This window comes from Melospiza georgiana, chromosome 16 (assembly GCF_028018845.1).
Source record: "Melospiza georgiana isolate bMelGeo1 chromosome 16, bMelGeo1.pri, whole genome shotgun sequence".
NCBI classification, from domain to species: domain Eukaryota; kingdom Metazoa; phylum Chordata; class Aves; order Passeriformes; family Passerellidae; genus Melospiza; species Melospiza georgiana.
The window spans coordinates 10,091,056-10,108,259 of record NC_080445.1 but is presented as its reverse complement, the minus strand read 5'-3'; the positions used below and the strand labels follow the sequence as shown (position 1 = coordinate 10,108,259).

The window sequence follows — 17,204 nt, the reverse complement described above, 5'->3', positions numbered from 1 at the left end:
CAACTACTCTAGCCAGACATTTTGATAAAGCTGGGGATACATGGGAAGTAAGGTGAATACTGTCCTGTTTCTACTGGGATAGAGTTAATTTCTTCTCAACAGCTGGTACAGTTTGGGATTTGGAATGGGAATGGGGTTGGTTACACATTGATGTTTTGGTTTTGCTCAGTTGTTTATCCTTAGTCAAGGAATTTTTTGTGTGTGTCCCTCCTGCTGGGCCTGTGAGGAGATGCACAAAAGCCCACCTGGGACAGATGCCCCAACATGGCCAAAGGGATTTTCCACCCCACAGAACATCATGTCCAGTACATAAACTGGGGGAGTTACCTGGAATGGGCAAACCTGGGTTTGGCAAGGGGGGTCTGACATTGGGCAGAGGGTGATGAGCAATTGTTTTGTGCATCACTTCATTTAGTTTTTTTCCTTTTCACTACTAGTAGTAACTATTATTATTTTACTTTGTTTTCAATTATTAAACTGTTCTTATCTCAAGATACAAGTTTTACTTTTGATTGTCCTCCCCATTCCACAGGGAGAGGATAGGGATAGAGGGGATTGAATGAGTGGCTGTGGTGCTTAATTTCCAGCTAGGCCTAAACCATGATACCTTTGAAGAGAATGATCCAAAAGTACAGAGGTACCTGCTTTTGGAGTGCCAGGCACATACACCTTTGCATTGTAAACAAGTTCTATCACACCTTGATAAGTTTTCCTGTTGCCAACAGAGCATGAGCTGCTCTGACACTAAATAAGGAAGGCAAGATGTGTTTCAGCCACTGGGAACTGGAGAGAGATATTTATTGCAGGTTCCAAGTTCTGTGTGAGTGTCTACAAGCAACTCTGAGGACCAGCATGCACCTAAGGAAGATCATGGGTGGCCTTCAGTTTTTGTGTGTAATAAAAAAATAAGGTTACATTATGGTGCAAAAATCCATCACTACCAGCAGAGCAATCATAAAAACCAGCAGACGTTTACCCACAGGGGAAGGAAAGCACTTTTACTCCTCTCTAGTCTCCTTTTTGATCACTTATGAGCCTGTTTTGGTATTCTCCAGAAACATAAAATTAAGATACCTCTGAAAGAGGAACAAGAAAGAAAGAACATGGAGGAAGTGAGAGTTTACAACCATAAAAGAACCTATAGAATACACTGTAGTAGCAAACAGAACCTTTCTGCCTCAGTCCATCAAATGACCCTGTTTATTTATTTAAGCTACAGAAGTATGGTAAGTCTTCTGAAGAGTTGCAGCTGAGGAAAACTAAGTCTCCAAATGAGTAATAACACTTAAACTGAAATAGGTTCAGTGTGTTTAAGTGAGACTTACATTTGGAAGGTCACAGAACTCAAAGCTTGAATAGTAATCCAGGCAAGAGGTGTAGTTTGTTTCTATTTTACCTAGAATCTTCTGTTTGGCACACGGAGTCAGGAAAATATTTTCCAGAACAGCTTCTAACTGAAACGTATCAGGATACAAGAGTTGATTTCTCTGCAATGAAAGATGACAGCATGGTCTTAGACAGTCCTTGGAGCCCACTCATCCCATCCCTGGGCTGGCTTTTGTTATTAAAATTTTGTTATTTGGCTTTTTTTTTTTTGTTTTTCAGGATTTTAATGTAACATTTTCAGAACATAAGATTTCCATTTGACAAAGTTTTAGTTTATCAGCCTTGTTACCAATCCCCATCCTACAAGCTTTGCAAATTTAGGGCACAGGTGAAGCCTCTAGTTTGGAAGAACCCTTTCTTTCTTAACTATGCTCCATTTAGCTTTCTTCCTGTGTAGAGAAAAATGTGAGAGGTAAAGTGAAATAATATTTCACAAAAAACGGTGCTCTATAGAAGTTTTCTTAAAATCCACTCAACATTACATCTAAAACCAAAATAATTCACTGAGAACAGCTTCCATAAAAATGGTGAGTCAACAGATACAACTGCCTTCTCTTACCTCATATGTGAAGTTGTGTTTGAATTTTTTGTCATCCCAGTTCAGATCTAGGTATTCACTAAACAATGTTGGTCTTTGCTCTAGAAACCCACATGCACGCAGGTGTTCCATGCTTAATATTCTTTGAAGCTGGAAAAGTGGAAAAAATTAACACATATAAGTCATTATTTTAAAAGTGTTCAGTATATCCTTGTAGTAGGTTTCCTGGACAAAAACAAACCCTGTGAGAATCCTGGATGGTCTGTACCCATGAAATCCTGCTTCAGGCTCTGCCAGCAAACCTAAGGGGCTGACAGCTCTGTCCTGGGGGAAAGCTGCAGCCCAAGTACAACCATGTCTGGCATCATGAAACAGAATTTTTCACAGCATTTATTTTTCTTCCTCTGAGACACAAAAAGTTGACTTCAAGGCTTTCATATGGTAACAAGTACAGAAAAAAAAATCATTCTGTGAGGATCAAACACAGAAATTCAGCTACACTCATCCCTTCCAAGGCATGTAAGACTCATACCTGGCCTGCAGAGAGTGTCACACAGCCACCCCAGGCAGTGATGTCCATCTTGGATTTATCCTCCAGCCCCAGCTGGAGGTGAGCAGGCTGCCCAGCATTCCCTGAGACCTGCAGCTGAAAGCAGAGAAGGATTTGTCCAGCAGCAAGACCAGAACCAGCAGAATGATCCCCATACACTGGAGGCAAACATTTCTTTTTCACAGGGATATCAAAGGGCTTCTGGTTTGGTTTTATTGTAAGGTTGTGGGGGTTTTTGTTTTGTTTTTCTTGTACGTGCAGACTAGAAGTTTATTCATTGCTTTATGGACAAAAAGTCTCATTTTCATTGCTTGGCAGGTTCCTGGGCACTTCTGGGTTCCTCCCATCCAAAATGAGTCAATACTAAAAGTGCAAGACTGTTGGCTAGGAAACAATGCTGCTGCTTTGGACACAAGGAGATAACAGAACTCAGTGCTCTCTGCATTTTTCAGGATGATTCATGGTTCTGCAGTTCTCAGGGATGAAAGGCACACTCACAGTCAATGCAGTATCACAGCTGTGTGTTTTGCAGCCCAGCCTCATGATCTCACCTGCTGGTTGTACTTTCTGCCCCTTCTTTCTGACAGGGAATGCACCTCCAGTTCCTTCAGAGTGTAATTAAATGGGTGGGCAGCAGTGGCTCTGTAGCTTGTCCGGTGCCTTCCAATCTTCAGAGAAGAGGACACTGATATCTGAGCACATCAACAGAGGGAAAGGAACTTGTGAAATAAAACATCTCTCACATACTGACCTCAAACATGCACCCAGTTAAGATTTCCCTCTACCTTGTCCTCAGATGAATTACAAGCACAGTAAAGTCCTTTCTGAAGAAGTGAGGTAAATTAATGGTAAAATTAGAACAATTTTTGCTGCTTGAATTCAAAGCAGAACTACTCTCTGTATTTTAATAAAGTAATGAACAATGCTTAAGTTTGTTGAAGCTTAATTTTGATCTCATCTTTAGGCACTGCAGGCTGCACTGCCACAGAATCATTGGACATAACTTGCAAACGTAAAGCACAAGAAAAAGCATTTGCTTCATCAGGAACTAAATTCTGCTAAGTTATTGAGACAAAAATATTGTGGTGGGATTTTAATAATTGTGGTAATTTAAGAAGTAGTAAAAAAATACATTCTGTACAACAGCTAAAGTAAATTTTGGAATTTTAACACTTATTAAAGAAAAAAAAAATTCTGTGCTCTTTGCAGGCACATTTATGTTTATGTGTGGTAGCATACTTTATACATTGTCTTCTGTCTTTCCATTATTCAGAAAATAACGTAATACTCAGCCAAAGTGCTGCATTTCAGATGTACATATAAAGATAGCACAGTTAGCAGCAAGTAAGGAAAGTATCCCACATTAACATCTGGAAGTCAACCTACCCTCTGTTCTCCAAGTTTTTTTTCACTTATTATATTTTTAAACAATAGTGATGACTTACTTTATGAAAACAGAGACTGGTTTCAACTGTTCCATATTTGTAAGTCTTGCTAATAAGGAGGAGAGTGAAAGAATGAAATACAAAAGAGCTTTGACTGAATCAATAAAGCTGAAAATGCTAAGCAAGGTGTGTCTCCTCTTCTGTGTGGGTAAACCCACTATTATACCCATGCAATGAGTTCTTCATCCTTCTCAATCTCAACTAATGCTCACACTTGCTCACTTGTCTTAGATTTTATTTCTTTGTCCATAAGCTCCTTTAAGCATGACATTTGTGCTATTCTTCCCACTTACCCTCAGAGGCCTTTACCCAGTGCTTTGAAACTGATGCATTTCATTACCTTTGGTTAAGCAGCAAGGTGTGGGGTTACTGCAAACAAAAAAATCCTATGGCCTGAAAATACTTCCTACAAGAATATCAGCTACTCAGCTTTCACAGTCAGAACTTTTTATAGATCCAAGAAGGGGGACAGTTTGCCTTATAGTCAAGTTCCCTTGTGCCTTAGTGCCTTTTTTAATTAAAAAAAAAAAAAAACAAAAAAAACAAAAAAAAAACCAAAAAACCAAAAAAACCCACAAAAAACAACAACAACAAAAAACCCAAAAAACAACCAAAACCCAAGAAACCCTCTTGATACCCTCCTGACATTTATTTGCTCTGGGCCACTGTACCTTGTCCTTTTCATTCCAAATGACAGTAAGGACATCCTGGTGAGTGCGTGCTGAATGTTTCACATATAAGTTGGCCCAGACATGCCGTGGAAAAGGGATGGAGAGGGGATGGAGAAGTTCCACTGCAAGGAAAACAAACAAGTAACATTTCCCACCAGGAATCATGACCCTTCCCAGGACATTTTCCCACAGCAGCAGGACATCCCTTGGCTCCCAGGGAAACGTGGTCTCTGCTCACACACACACCCCTACCCAGCAGCCACAAGGAGCTCAGTGTGCTGATGTCTGCTCAACATGAGATGTGAGAACAGAACCCTCTCTCTATTTACCAGCAGAACAGGGGTTACCTGCAATGACCAAAAGACTGACAGCTACACCCAGAGCAACTTCAGCAACAACAACCAGGGAAATAATCTGTGTGAAACAGAGATGGCCTTACACTGGAAGAGGAACAGCTCACAACACTCAAACAGGTAAGTGCAGTTATCTTCTCTATTTTCAGATCATAAAGTCTCAACATAAGGGTTTAACACCTCAAGGTAGCAGCCACTGTGACCAGTGCTCCCTTCAGCACTCAGCACTCAAGTTTTATGTTCCATATTCACAAAGCAGAAAGAGAATTCTGAAGTGGATGTTTCTAACAGCCAGACCCTATAATGAATTTAAAGCAAATCAGACCTTAGAAGCCCTTAACTGAAACCAGGATTGAAACCCTTTGGACATGCATTTTGAAATCAGATTTATGGAGTTTATTTATAGTCTGCTTTGAACACTTGTAAAAGACTTGAGAAACCTACCCTGAATGCCATGGCCTCCAGGCAGCTTTGGGAAGAGTCCAGTGTAAGTGCCTGTTAGCTTTATCTCTTTGCCATCCCACAGGGCAATGTGCCTCAGCAGATGAGTTCTGTTGCCTTTTTGGTAAATTGTCATAAACATAAGTTGCCTTGGAAGAATTTTTAACTAAAAATAAAAGAGGGCAAACATTAAACCCCAAGTTCTCTGAGAAGGTAAAACCTGAGTGTAATTTTGGTACCCCAAAGTCCTGTGGGGTCTGTAGGAATGTGTTTTTAAAGGTCTAGTACAATGATACTCTAAGCCCACTGCTCTCATACAAGCAACTATTCATTTCTACTTGTCTTCATTTCTACAAAAGTTGTCTTTGCATATAATGGAACATACATAAACAATTGAGTATTCCCTTTACAACAGTCTTTGATTATTATTAAGTTTGATTTTCTTTTATCTCACAGAATAAACCATCAAGAGTCCTGCTATTACAAAATAAATCCAGCAGACAGCACAAACAACAATAGGTACTTGTGATGTCTTTTCTTATTTAGAGAAAGAGATGTGCGTCCCTGCATTACAAAAACTGGTTCAGTTTGTAGCATATTATTTTTCTTATTTCCTATAAATCCTATATGAGTGCTCCACCTATAGGAGCAAACAAATATAAACTCAAACTAATCCACAATCAAATGTTTGCTCATGCTACTGGAGAAATCAAGGGCAGAACACCTCACACAGCAGGAGCTGCATTTGTCCTTCCCTGCTTGGCAGCCCCCCCTGAGTGCCCTCCTGTCACAGCCTGCCTTTGCTAGCAGTGGGTGGTACCAACCTGGGCCATGGTCTGTGCCACCTCAATGGCATTGGTGTAGCTGCTTCCAGTCAAAGTTAGCTTTGCTGAAACGTTGAAATCCCTTTTTTCCATCCTGAGGTAGAGTTTGCCTTTTGCTTCACTCATATCATAATTTACCTTTTCAAGTTCCCATTAAATTAAAAAAAAAAAATAAAAATACTGGAATTGTTAACATCTTTAAAAACAGGAACATCCTCAATAATAAAAAAATGTTAGAGATACTAGGTACTAGAAATGAAGCAGCTTGACTCCTAACACATTAGACAAGTCTACTTTACAATGATGTATGCAATGGATCACTTGCAGATAGTTACCTTAGAAGACAGTTGTGCTGCACAGGGGAAGTACTGTAGAAAGAAGGGATGAGTCTGGAGTGCTTTTATATTCAACTCTTCACTAAAGGGAAGAAATGTTCTCTTGTTCAACAATATTTTACAAAGTCCACTCTTGCCGGCAGCACAAGTTCATCTGAGCTAGCTCCAAGTCTGCCACAGCTTTTAGAGTTAAAATGGCAGCACCTGCCACTGAGCACTTACCCAGCTCCCAGTTTTTGATACAGTCACACAAAATGAGCTCAATAAAAAAATCTGTGTATGCATCCCAGGGACAGAACGTAGCCCACTGGACCAGAAAACATTTTGCCATACCAAATGCATCAGCTTTTTAAAATTGAGAAAGGTATTTTGGAATCTGACTTAGCAAGCACTGTCATGGTTTATAGACTTAGAATTTACAATGATTAGAGATTCTAACAGAACTTACAAGACTTTTCAGTGCAAAGGTCTTGCACTAGAAACTTAAGAAATATCTGAAATACCCCAAGGCTAAAAATATCACACCTGTAAACACCCTTAAAAGCCTAGAGTTTTGTGCAGATACAGCCATATTGACATCAACTTAGAAAATCAAGTCACCATAATTTTACAAGTTTTAACTGTGCCAAAACAATTTAATAAGCTTAATTTAATAAGATTTAAATATTTATGTCAAGTTAAGTTATATTTTTAAGTACTTGTCTGGTCCAGGCCTAGAGTTTTATGACTTTTTCACTGTCTGCTACTTGGATTCTGTGTGGGCAGGCAGAGACAGGTCCCAAGCTGTGAGGGGAAGAACCTGTCTGCAGCCCTTCAGAAACTCCCTGAGGTTTACAGAGTGTGTGGTGTGACTACTCACTTTACCCAAGTTTTGTTATCCATTTCACCAGTGATTTGGTGATGAATACAGTAACTGTATTCCATGGAAATCAGTGGCCTAATGACATTTTTTATAGTGCTCAGAATGACCCTTTTACCCTTGGTGGTCTTTTTTTCTACTGATGGAAAAGGAGAAATTTTTGTTTTGTTCATAGGTCAGCCTCAGAGCACCTTCAGTTTCATTTTCAGTCATGACTTCTTGAACTGTCATCTGTGGAGGGGGAAAATAAAAAAATCACATGCCATAACTTCTACCAATTTCACCTCAACTGAGCACAATCTTTGACTCAAAACCATCATCCTGACTGAAGTTTATCTCCCAGAAGGCCTTCTGGATGCTTGCTAGATGTAAACTAAGAGCCTCATGAGAGGTTTTCCTTTTTCTTGTGTGTGTTTCCATAGCTACCCATTTGCATTATTGACAAATATTAGTGTTACTTTCCATGTACCCTTATCTGGTTTAAGTCTAAAGCTACTGGTTCTTGTTTATGTCTCCCACAATCTCATGTTTCATCTACCAGAAAGAAATTGTGCCTTTTTTTTTTTTTTTTAAATAAACGAATCAGGCTCCACCAATGTTTTGCTCCAGGGCATTCCTCCCACAACTGCTGCATCATCTACAGCCTCATCCTGAAAATGCAAAAGAACTTCTTTGGGAGAGATGAGGGCCATTTCCCACATTGCAATAGCAACTCTGGTATTTGCCAAAGTCTGTGGGAACAGTAATTTCTGAAGTCCCCTGGTTATACTCATACCTTATACATGAATAAGGCACCTCAAGAATTACCACCTCAGCTTTTCTTTTTTTTCATTCAAACATTTAGAGGATAAAAGACATTTCACTAAATATTAATGGGGAAGAAGCAGGGAAAATACCTTATACCTTGCAATAAAAGGTTGGCAGTAAATATTCCCTTGAAACACTGATACTTAATGTGCAGGTTTTACATTGATCTAATGCTTATGTTCAGGAAAGTTGACTTTTACTCTTGCATCCTAGCTACATGTCCTGTTTGTTGAAGAGAAGGTGGTGGATCACTTGGAATTGTTTTTCTGTGTACTACCCTTCACAAGGGAAGGGGACATTTCAAGTAATGCTTCTTTCTCCCAAGGGATAAACAGATACAGCCTTTGTTGATCCTATCAAGTAGTTTGGAATATAAATCTACTTCTGTTTATTCAACACTGAAGCATTTTAGGTATTTGTGCTACAAGTGGTTTAACCAAGGCAAGGAGTTCTCTAGGTATGAAGGACAGCTGTTTTCTACCAAAAGTTCTTTCTACTTTTGTGAGCCCTATCAGCTGCAAAGTGACAGTAAATATATGTCTTCCTGAAATGATTAACCCTGGAAATGGGGATTTCAGGTACCTGACCAGGCTCCTTAGAAACAGACCACTAGCTTTGTACTTAAGTTAAATGAGGATTCAGATAAACTGGGCCAAGTCAACTCTCAGCTGCACTTGTATATAAACCTGGAGTAGTTTCACTGAGGCCACTGGAAATGCTCTGGATTAATGGAAATGTAACTCAAGTGACAGCTTTCATCAAAGCACAGCAAAGTTTTGAGGTGCATTACCTTAAAAGAGAAGGGAAGTCCCAGGTGATGGAGAAGTGATATTGAATGCTTCACCTCTGCCATGAACACAAATATACCAGAGAGTTCAAAGTCTGTGTCAACATCCACAGTCACAGTTATATCTTTCTCATCATACTGGATTTCACAGACAGTCTTGGCTTTGTTTTCTATATGAAGGGACAAAACAGTTCCAATTTGAGCAGCTGATTTTTGAGAAATTTCAGTACTGCCTGCATAAAATCAACCCAGACAGCTTTTAGCTTAATACATTCATCAAGACAAAGTCATCATTCAGGATTACAAGAACTTCAGCCTGTGGTTGGAGGAGGGCAGAATTTTTCTGGATGTCCTTGAACTTTGTCCTTACAAAGTCTTGTAGTAATAACAGAGCTTGTGTACCCACATGCAGTGTTAAGTGGCAAGTTAGTTCCTGTCAGGAATGTGTTTGTGCAGCTAGAGCTGACTAATCCATGCAGCCAACTGCATCCCTGGCCTGCAGCAGCCTCTCCCAGGGAAGAGCTCTGAGCTGTTCTGACCTCCAGGGACTCCTCTGCATCCAGCTACAGCAGCTCAACAATGCCCAAAGTGCATGACCTGAAGACCTTTCCCCACTGTCCTACAACTTCTCATTTTTGAAAAGGAAAATACAAGACTGCTAAAATATCAAAGTGAGATAAGAGATGTGAAACCCTGCAAATTCTTTAAGGTAAGACAAAACCCACAGAAATGGTGGGTTTGTGGTGGAAATCACATGGTGACTGTGGCTGTCCTGAGAACAACCTCTCCCTCCTCTCCTGTTGCTTTTTCTGAATGGGCCACTCACACCAGTATTGATTCAGTGCCTGCCAACCTCAGTAATTCCTGCCCTTTGGTGCTCTCACAGTTGTCAGTTTTCTTTAACATGAATAAATTCCCCTGGGGGCACTTAAGGTACCTGATCACAGTGTAAGAGAGATATGCAGATAGGATTTATGCCAGGGCAAGCTCTGAGGGTAGACTGGCTTCATTAACTAATCACAGATGCAGTTTCAGGATGACAAGTTCACTTACAAACAAGATAAAGCCTCTTTTTAGGTACTACCAGCAAATCTTACTCAGTCTGTAGCCTGTTGAAGGACCAGCTGAAACATCCTCATAGAGCTATTGTAGAATAAAAACCCAGTCAGGAATGGCAGGTACCCACCTGATTTCTGTACACTGAAAATCAAGTTGATTGCCTTAGGGTAGCCAGAAGCCTGGAGAACCTCACTGCTGTGCACACTCTGGCAGAACAGATCCACTTGGTGGCCAACATAATGAGAGTTTATTATGTATGTGATTGATGTTTCTCCAGCTGCAATGTGCACATATCTCTCTTGAGTTGTGTTTCTCCCTTGAAAAACCACATCTATCTAAAAATGACATGCAAATATAAGTTCTCAAAACAATATTTATATAGTATTTAGTTTTAAGACAGGAGAAAATGGAAGTGAAAGAAAGTTCTGTCCAGTTTACACTTATGTCAAAATCTATCCATTAATAAAATGTCTCTTGGCCTTTCATTAATCATCTTTGACTTTCAAGTATGAAGCTCATTCAACTGAATGAATGTCAAGCCATGCCAGCCTCACTGATCTATGGCAAATTTTCATTAGGTTCTTTGTTATCCCACAAACACAACTTCCTTCTTGTAAAGGATACTTAATATACACCTAGTGACAATATTTACCAGATAGTAGCTACTCCAATACTTCTCTGAAAATAGTACCCAAAGAAACACTTCTTTCAGTATAAAATTCCCATTAAAGAGCACAGGAGCAATACTCCAGTCCCTGGTGCAATGTGCTCAAGCTGTCCTGTAGAGTTACAACATCAACAGTACCCACTCTACTACCACTGACCAGAATGGAAGAATCTCAGTCAAGGAGAAACTTTCAGTAATTCAGGTTTTAGGCATCCACAATTTTTAAATACCAGAAAATCTCAGCTTCCATCCTGTGCCTTACAAAATGGTAGTTTTCATTCAAGCCGTGAGCTTGAATTACATCCTTATGCAGGACAATAATTATAATTAAAAACAAACAAAACAACCAAACCCCAAAATCACCTGCAAAGACGATGGGACTCTGGCTTGTAGCAGCCATGGCAAAGAGTGATGGAAATTCCCTGTTATGTTGGTACTTGTTTCCAACTCCTGAATTTGTCCTTCAAGAACTGTTAGGTGAGCACCATAAAGCACTTTCAAACTAAAGCTCCTGGTGACTTTGAGGTTCAAGATAGCCTGTGTGCAACAAAAGTAAATTGTGAAAAGACAGAATTGTAAAAGTTAAAGCTCCTGCTGGTCAGGGTTCTTTCTTTGATTAAGTATAATCTTAAAGATATGTCAAAGATGCATCTTGTATCATTTTATAACACAACACAACATAGTTATAAATGTCCCTTTTATTTTAGAATTCAACCATTTAACATGTATTCTCAAGTATGGCCATGCTTTAATGCTATTCAGTTACATGGTTAATAATTCTTGTGTTTATCAGATTAAAAAATATGTCAGGTAATGGCTATGGTAATAGTAATTTCAGAAGGAAAATACCAATTGGAAAGGACCCAGTGAAATCTCAGCAGTGCTCCCCTCTGCCCTGTGTGTGCAGGGAACACTGCAGCTCTGTCAGACCCACAAATGCAGTGCCCTCCTCTCACCCCACACTGGAGCAACCTCCAGCCCCAGGCCTGTGGAAAGTCCTGGTCCAAACTCTTCTCCCATGAGAACAAACTGAGCTTCAGGACTCCCCTCAAGAACAAAGGGAGCACCTGGACTCCCCTTCACCAAAACAGCAAACGTGTAAAGTCCCATCTACACCCACTGCCCTTTGCCATCTCACTTCCCCAGCTGCTGCCCCCCTCGTGCCATGGCTCCAGGTTCATAACATACCTGCAACTCAATCCTGTCTTTTATTTGCAAAGTCTTCAATGTGTCTATGTTATGAGTAAGTTTGTAGTTAAGAGACACAACATCCAACTTCTGGACAAAGTTCAGTTCTTCTGTAATCTGCTCAGTTCAAGTAAATATGACAAAAGTTAACTGTGGCACATCTCTGACATGGAGACTTCTCTGAATAACCATAATCATTGGACTAATTACACATTAGAATAAAATTATGAAAACTATGAAAATTTTACGTTGAAGAACTGTCTAATTTTTTTAGAAGTCACAGCTTTGTACTTTAAAAGGGAATATGCTGCACCAAGTGAGATTCTTGATAAGGAAGGTTTGAGATCATTTACAAATGAGAGTCAAGGATCATTGATGATGTCAAATTTGTTGCAAGGAGCAATTGCACAGAAGGACAAAAGGACTGGCTGAAGATACTGCCTTCATTTAATGAAGGCCTTTAGAACTAACCCAGGCCCAGCTAAGTATTGCATTTGGATTGTCTGCAGAAACAGTATTTACCAAATCAATTAACTCACTTCAACTTCTATTTCACATAATACTGATATGGAGAAGACACTTACTTGCTTGTTGTTCACACAGAAATTGATAAATCCTTTATAGAAGTCATTGTATTTTTCTGATATCACATCAAGTAACATCTTCATGGGAATGCCAATGTCAGCAGCTCCTTGGATGTTATGGGTTAGCACTGCATCCAGCTCTTGTCTTTCCTGTTAACATTTCACAGCACAGAGCAAAGCACATGTAGAACCCAAAGATCACTGCAGTACAGAGCTCAAACCAGAAATCTGTCCTACATTTAAGAGGAATTAAACTCCCACTAGCTATGCTGTTTCTCTATGGCACAGAAACATGCAAAATTACCAGTTATGGCAGGAAAGTGAAGCACCTGAGGAAACAGGTACTTGTGTTGTTCTCTGCTCTCTTGCTCTGATGACAAGAGAATCCAAACTTGTAATTGTCAACAGAACAGCAAGAGATTCACAGCCTTCCCTGTGTTGCTGTCTAACTGAATAAACAAACAGCAGTGTCTCCATTAATCACTGCCTATTATTTTGCAGGGTAAATCACAGTGATGTAAAGAACAGTAGAATACAAACAACAAAAAGTAAGAACATCCAACAGTAGAATACAAACAACATAAAGAGCATAACAAGGAAATTATTCAGGAAGTGCCAGAGCCTATATCCTATTATCCTATGCATCAGTTACTGCACATTGAAGGTGCCAGATTTTCAAAGATTTATTATTTCAATTTTATTCTGGCATTTATTACTTTAGCTTGACTATTTGTTCCAAATAACATAGGTTAGAGTGCATTACTGAGTACTTTGTTCACACTCTCCAACAGCCTGCAGGGTACTCACATCAGTGACTTTTAGTATCAAGAGTCCTCGGAATTTACTTTCATCAACAGTGATCAGTGTCTGTGAGTCTAGGTTCATTTCATCCATCAAAAGATAGCCTGAGCCATCAATTTTCATTGGTGCTCCAAGATCCTGTAAAGGAAAGAACAAACTTTTAAAAATCACCACTTTAGCACTTAACCGCAAATACATTATAGCTCTGAAACTTAATTCATAATAGTAACTTTAATCACCTAGCTGTAAATCAAGTATATCAGGCAGCACAGGATATTTCAGAAATCTTGAGAGACAACTTTGAATAATCATAATTTCTGAACAGAAAAATCCTTCAGAGTTCTCAATCATCTTTTAGAAAACATATCAGAGCTAGTACAAGGAAGTCCATTATCTGCAGGTACTGATTAACAGAAAATTTGGTGTATGCCATATGAAAATACAGTAAATGACTGGCTCCAGAAGTAAGACGCAACATTTAAAGAGAATGTTTTTATTATTTCTCTGCTACCTCTTTGAAGTACCTAGATTGTTGTCTTTTGACTTTAGCATAGCATTATACTAGCTTAGATGTATAAATTCAACATTAAAGGAGCAAATTCTTTTCCATACCTGAATTGTTTGGCATTTGTTTTCTATAAGCATTTTCCACTGCAGGTTCTTTTCAGGGTCAAAGTCCCCATTCATTTGAAGCTCACAGGCCCCCAGTTTTATTCCAACCCCAATGAGATATTTGAAGTGTTTCCGTGCAGTGATGGACAGCTCATTTTCCCTTGGGATTTCCCTCAGCTGGGGGAGGTCATGCCTGAAATGAATTTCCAGAGCCAGCTTTGGCTTGCACTCTGCTCTCACTTCAAGATGGGCAGTTTTGCCTCCTGTTTCCAGGACAGAGAGCAGCTCTGCCTGGCACTTGTCCTTCTGAATGGATCCTGTGAGCCGGGACTGAGTTGGGAAATGGAGATCCTATCAAGATTTAAACAAAAAATCCTTTGGAATATACAAATACTTTAAGACAAGTGTATATTATATGATACACTACCAGAGACAAAACCTACAATCTCCAAGCTGCCTATTTTCTCCCCCTCAACAAGAAAGATGGTGATTTTTCCTGAATAAGACCTGATGATTTAAGGACTGTCCTGCAGAATTCACAACTTCTCCATCTTTACGAAGTTTTACATTTACAAAAACCATAAGATACATATTTCTTCAGATTGGCAAAGTTTACTAAACATTCTATGTTTCATCCAGACCACACCAATCTCAGTTTTCAAACAAATTAATGTACAAAAAATCATAGGCCTAACAGACATTCTTGCACCTGGTTGTAGGTTTGTTTTTTATAATAATTAAACTTCCAGCTTGTCTTGTGCAACATCCCAAATGAAAGGTTTCTTCCCATTCTGTCAAAGGATTTCTACAAACACTGAAAATTCTACTATTTTTAATACTTTAAGGGGTGCTCATTCCCTTCTCACTACAACTTTGCTGTCATTTTTATGTTGCCACTTTGTAGTTGAGGAAGTTATTCAGTTTGAGGATTTGAAAGCAAAATATAAATGCTTATGAACATCTAGGAAAAACCCCTGATTTTGCAACAGTCATTCTTTCCAACGTAGTCAGTGAGGCTAATTGGAAAAACCAAGAAAGTTCTCTTTTGATAGAAGGCTCACAGACCAGGGAATGTATTTCTGGTAGAGTTCAGGCTGATCTTGCTGTTCAGCCTTAGAGGGCAGTGTCGGCCTGCAAAGGCAACACTCAGCAAAGGCTGAACTGATCTCAGTCCCAGAGAGCACCTGGAGCAGGATGTGTGACACTGCCTTTGCCTAATGCTGGGACAGGGGTGCCTTTAGAGTGCCTTCCCAGCACACCAGCAGTGCCATGCTAGCTAAAACCCACAGCGCCTTCATTTGATCCCCAAACTCCCTTTAAAACTTCCCAGAGCTACCTGCAGAAGTTGGCATTCTGTTTCTGTTTCCAGTGTCCAGTCAGCTTTATTCTGAATACAGAGGTCCCCTCTAGCCCTCAGTCTGCATCTGCCAGCCTGCAGCAGGAAAATGCCCTCTGTGGTGGAGTCTGTGGCTGCAGAGAACAGGACTGAGTTTTCAAAAGGCAGCCCAAGCTGGCTGAGCCAGGGAAATGAATGCCTGAGCATCCCTTGGAGGGTGTATTCCTGCTGGCAGGAGGTGTCTATCTGCACATCCACTGCTCTGCCATCACACTGCAGCTTCATTAACAAGCCCATGTTGCAGATGTTGTGTTGAAATGAGCCCCCCAAGACTGCAGCACGAGGCAATCCCATCCTCTGCAACAGAAAAGATTACACAATTTAAAACACACAAAGCAAAGTGTTGCAGACATTTCTCCACAGAAATCCTTTTTTTTGGATTTCTGCGTCTTCGGGAGGCCAGAGGCCCCTGAAGAGAAGGTAAACAATTATTATCAGCTGCTGGGGAATGCAACAGGGACACCTTGATTGGTTCATTTCCTATGTTTATAATTAAGGGCCAATCACCAGTGCAAGCCAGGGGACTGAGTCCCTGGACACAACTTTGTTTGGGATTCTTTTCTATCTATTCTTAGCTTAGCTAGCAGCTCTGCAAACCTCTCTGTATATTCTATTTAGTATAGTCATAATGTATTATATATCATATCTTAATAAATCAAGCCTTCTGATCAAGAAACAAGATTCACTGTCTCTCTCTCACCAGCAGCGCCCACACAGGTCGCTGTAATAGCAAAGCAACTGTCTTCTCATTTGTTCCTAATTCATGAGAAAGCATTTCTTCTTTCTGAAACAATCTGTGTTTGGAAAGGACCATACAAGACAGCTTGATTCAGAGAGAAATCAGAAATTTCTCTGTGAAAAACCTGAAAAAAATCTACATGGGTGGAGGGGGGGGGGGAGAGGGGAAAGAAGAATAAATACTCAAATAATCTTTTCATAATTAATGCAGAAGGAAAAAAATCTTAACCTCCACAATTCCACACTGAAAGGACATGCTTTTCACTAGATTTTAGGACAAAAGTTTATTTTAATTAATAAACTATTATTAAGCAACATTTTTATGGCAACACCTACCATTGTATTATTCCAAATTACCACTTCCCCCTGCAAATGCTCTGACTCATTGCTCTGTAAGAACTTTAATGACCAAATTTGGCCTATCCATAAATGTATCAGGAGACAGTTTTCTGTGAGTCAGTGATCTGAAATACACAGAGTGGAAGGGCATGCAGAAAACAACAATCTGGGCTTACCTCTAGACTGACGCACTTGTTTCTGAAAGCAAGTACCCATCCTGTCTCATTGCCTGCCAGGCTCACTTCCCCATCAGCTTCCAAAGTGCAAGGCCCAAGGACAATACCAAGGATGCCCTTGTACTTGTCACTTCTCATGGCTGACACCTTCAGTTGGTTCTCTCTGGCAATTCCCAGAGAATGAAGTGAAGGCAAAGAATGCTGGAAGTCGATTTCTAAATGAGGATGGGTGTTACTGGTGGCATAGAGTTGTAGGCAGGCAAATATGTCATGAAAAGAAACGTGTCCAAAGAGGATGACAGTAAAGTTGCTGGTAAATATTGACCCATTCAGTGAAACTCTTGCTGGAGTCTGAAAAATTACAGAAAACTGTGGTCAAGTTTGCTTTCCTGTCAGGTCACATACTGTTTTTAAAAGCTCATAATACTAGAGAGAACTGTTCCCTACACCACTTTGTATTCATCCTACATAATTATAAATGCTGAAACAAACAGAGAGATGGACTCAAATCTTTATTTTGGAGTTCCATAATAGAAACAACAGGAAGAAAACCCAAACCAATTATTAATGAAAATATTTGAAAGTGCACACAAAACTTCCAGGAAGCTCAAATCCATTTCTAAGTGTCTGATACTTTCAGTACTTATT

General features: G+C 39.8%; 1 protein-coding gene across 1 annotated transcript in view; it reads right to left on the bottom strand.

Moving 5' to 3' along the window:
- Window positions 1-17,204, bottom strand: part of LOC131090453 (uncharacterized) — a 71,906-nt gene that overhangs the window by 11,606 nt on the left and 43,096 nt on the right. The window contains exons 40-53 of the mRNA XM_058035828.1: window positions 16,557-16,907; window positions 13,908-14,258; window positions 13,302-13,433; window positions 12,495-12,644; window positions 11,911-12,027; window positions 10,183-10,390; window positions 9,000-9,166; window positions 6,209-6,346; window positions 5,388-5,550; window positions 4,591-4,640; window positions 3,026-3,166; window positions 2,457-2,570; window positions 1,946-2,074; window positions 1,326-1,487 (exon numbers count right to left, since the gene is read on the bottom strand). Coding sequence (XP_057891811.1) covers window positions 1,326-1,487; window positions 1,946-2,074; window positions 2,457-2,570; window positions 3,026-3,166; window positions 4,591-4,640; window positions 5,388-5,550; window positions 6,209-6,346; window positions 9,000-9,166; window positions 10,183-10,390; window positions 11,911-12,027; window positions 12,495-12,644; window positions 13,302-13,433; window positions 13,908-14,258; window positions 16,557-16,907 — 2,373 coding nt within the window. The remainder of the gene's footprint in view (window positions 1-1,325; window positions 1,488-1,945; window positions 2,075-2,456; window positions 2,571-3,025; window positions 3,167-4,590; window positions 4,641-5,387; window positions 5,551-6,208; window positions 6,347-8,999; window positions 9,167-10,182; window positions 10,391-11,910; window positions 12,028-12,494; window positions 12,645-13,301; window positions 13,434-13,907; window positions 14,259-16,556; window positions 16,908-17,204) is intronic.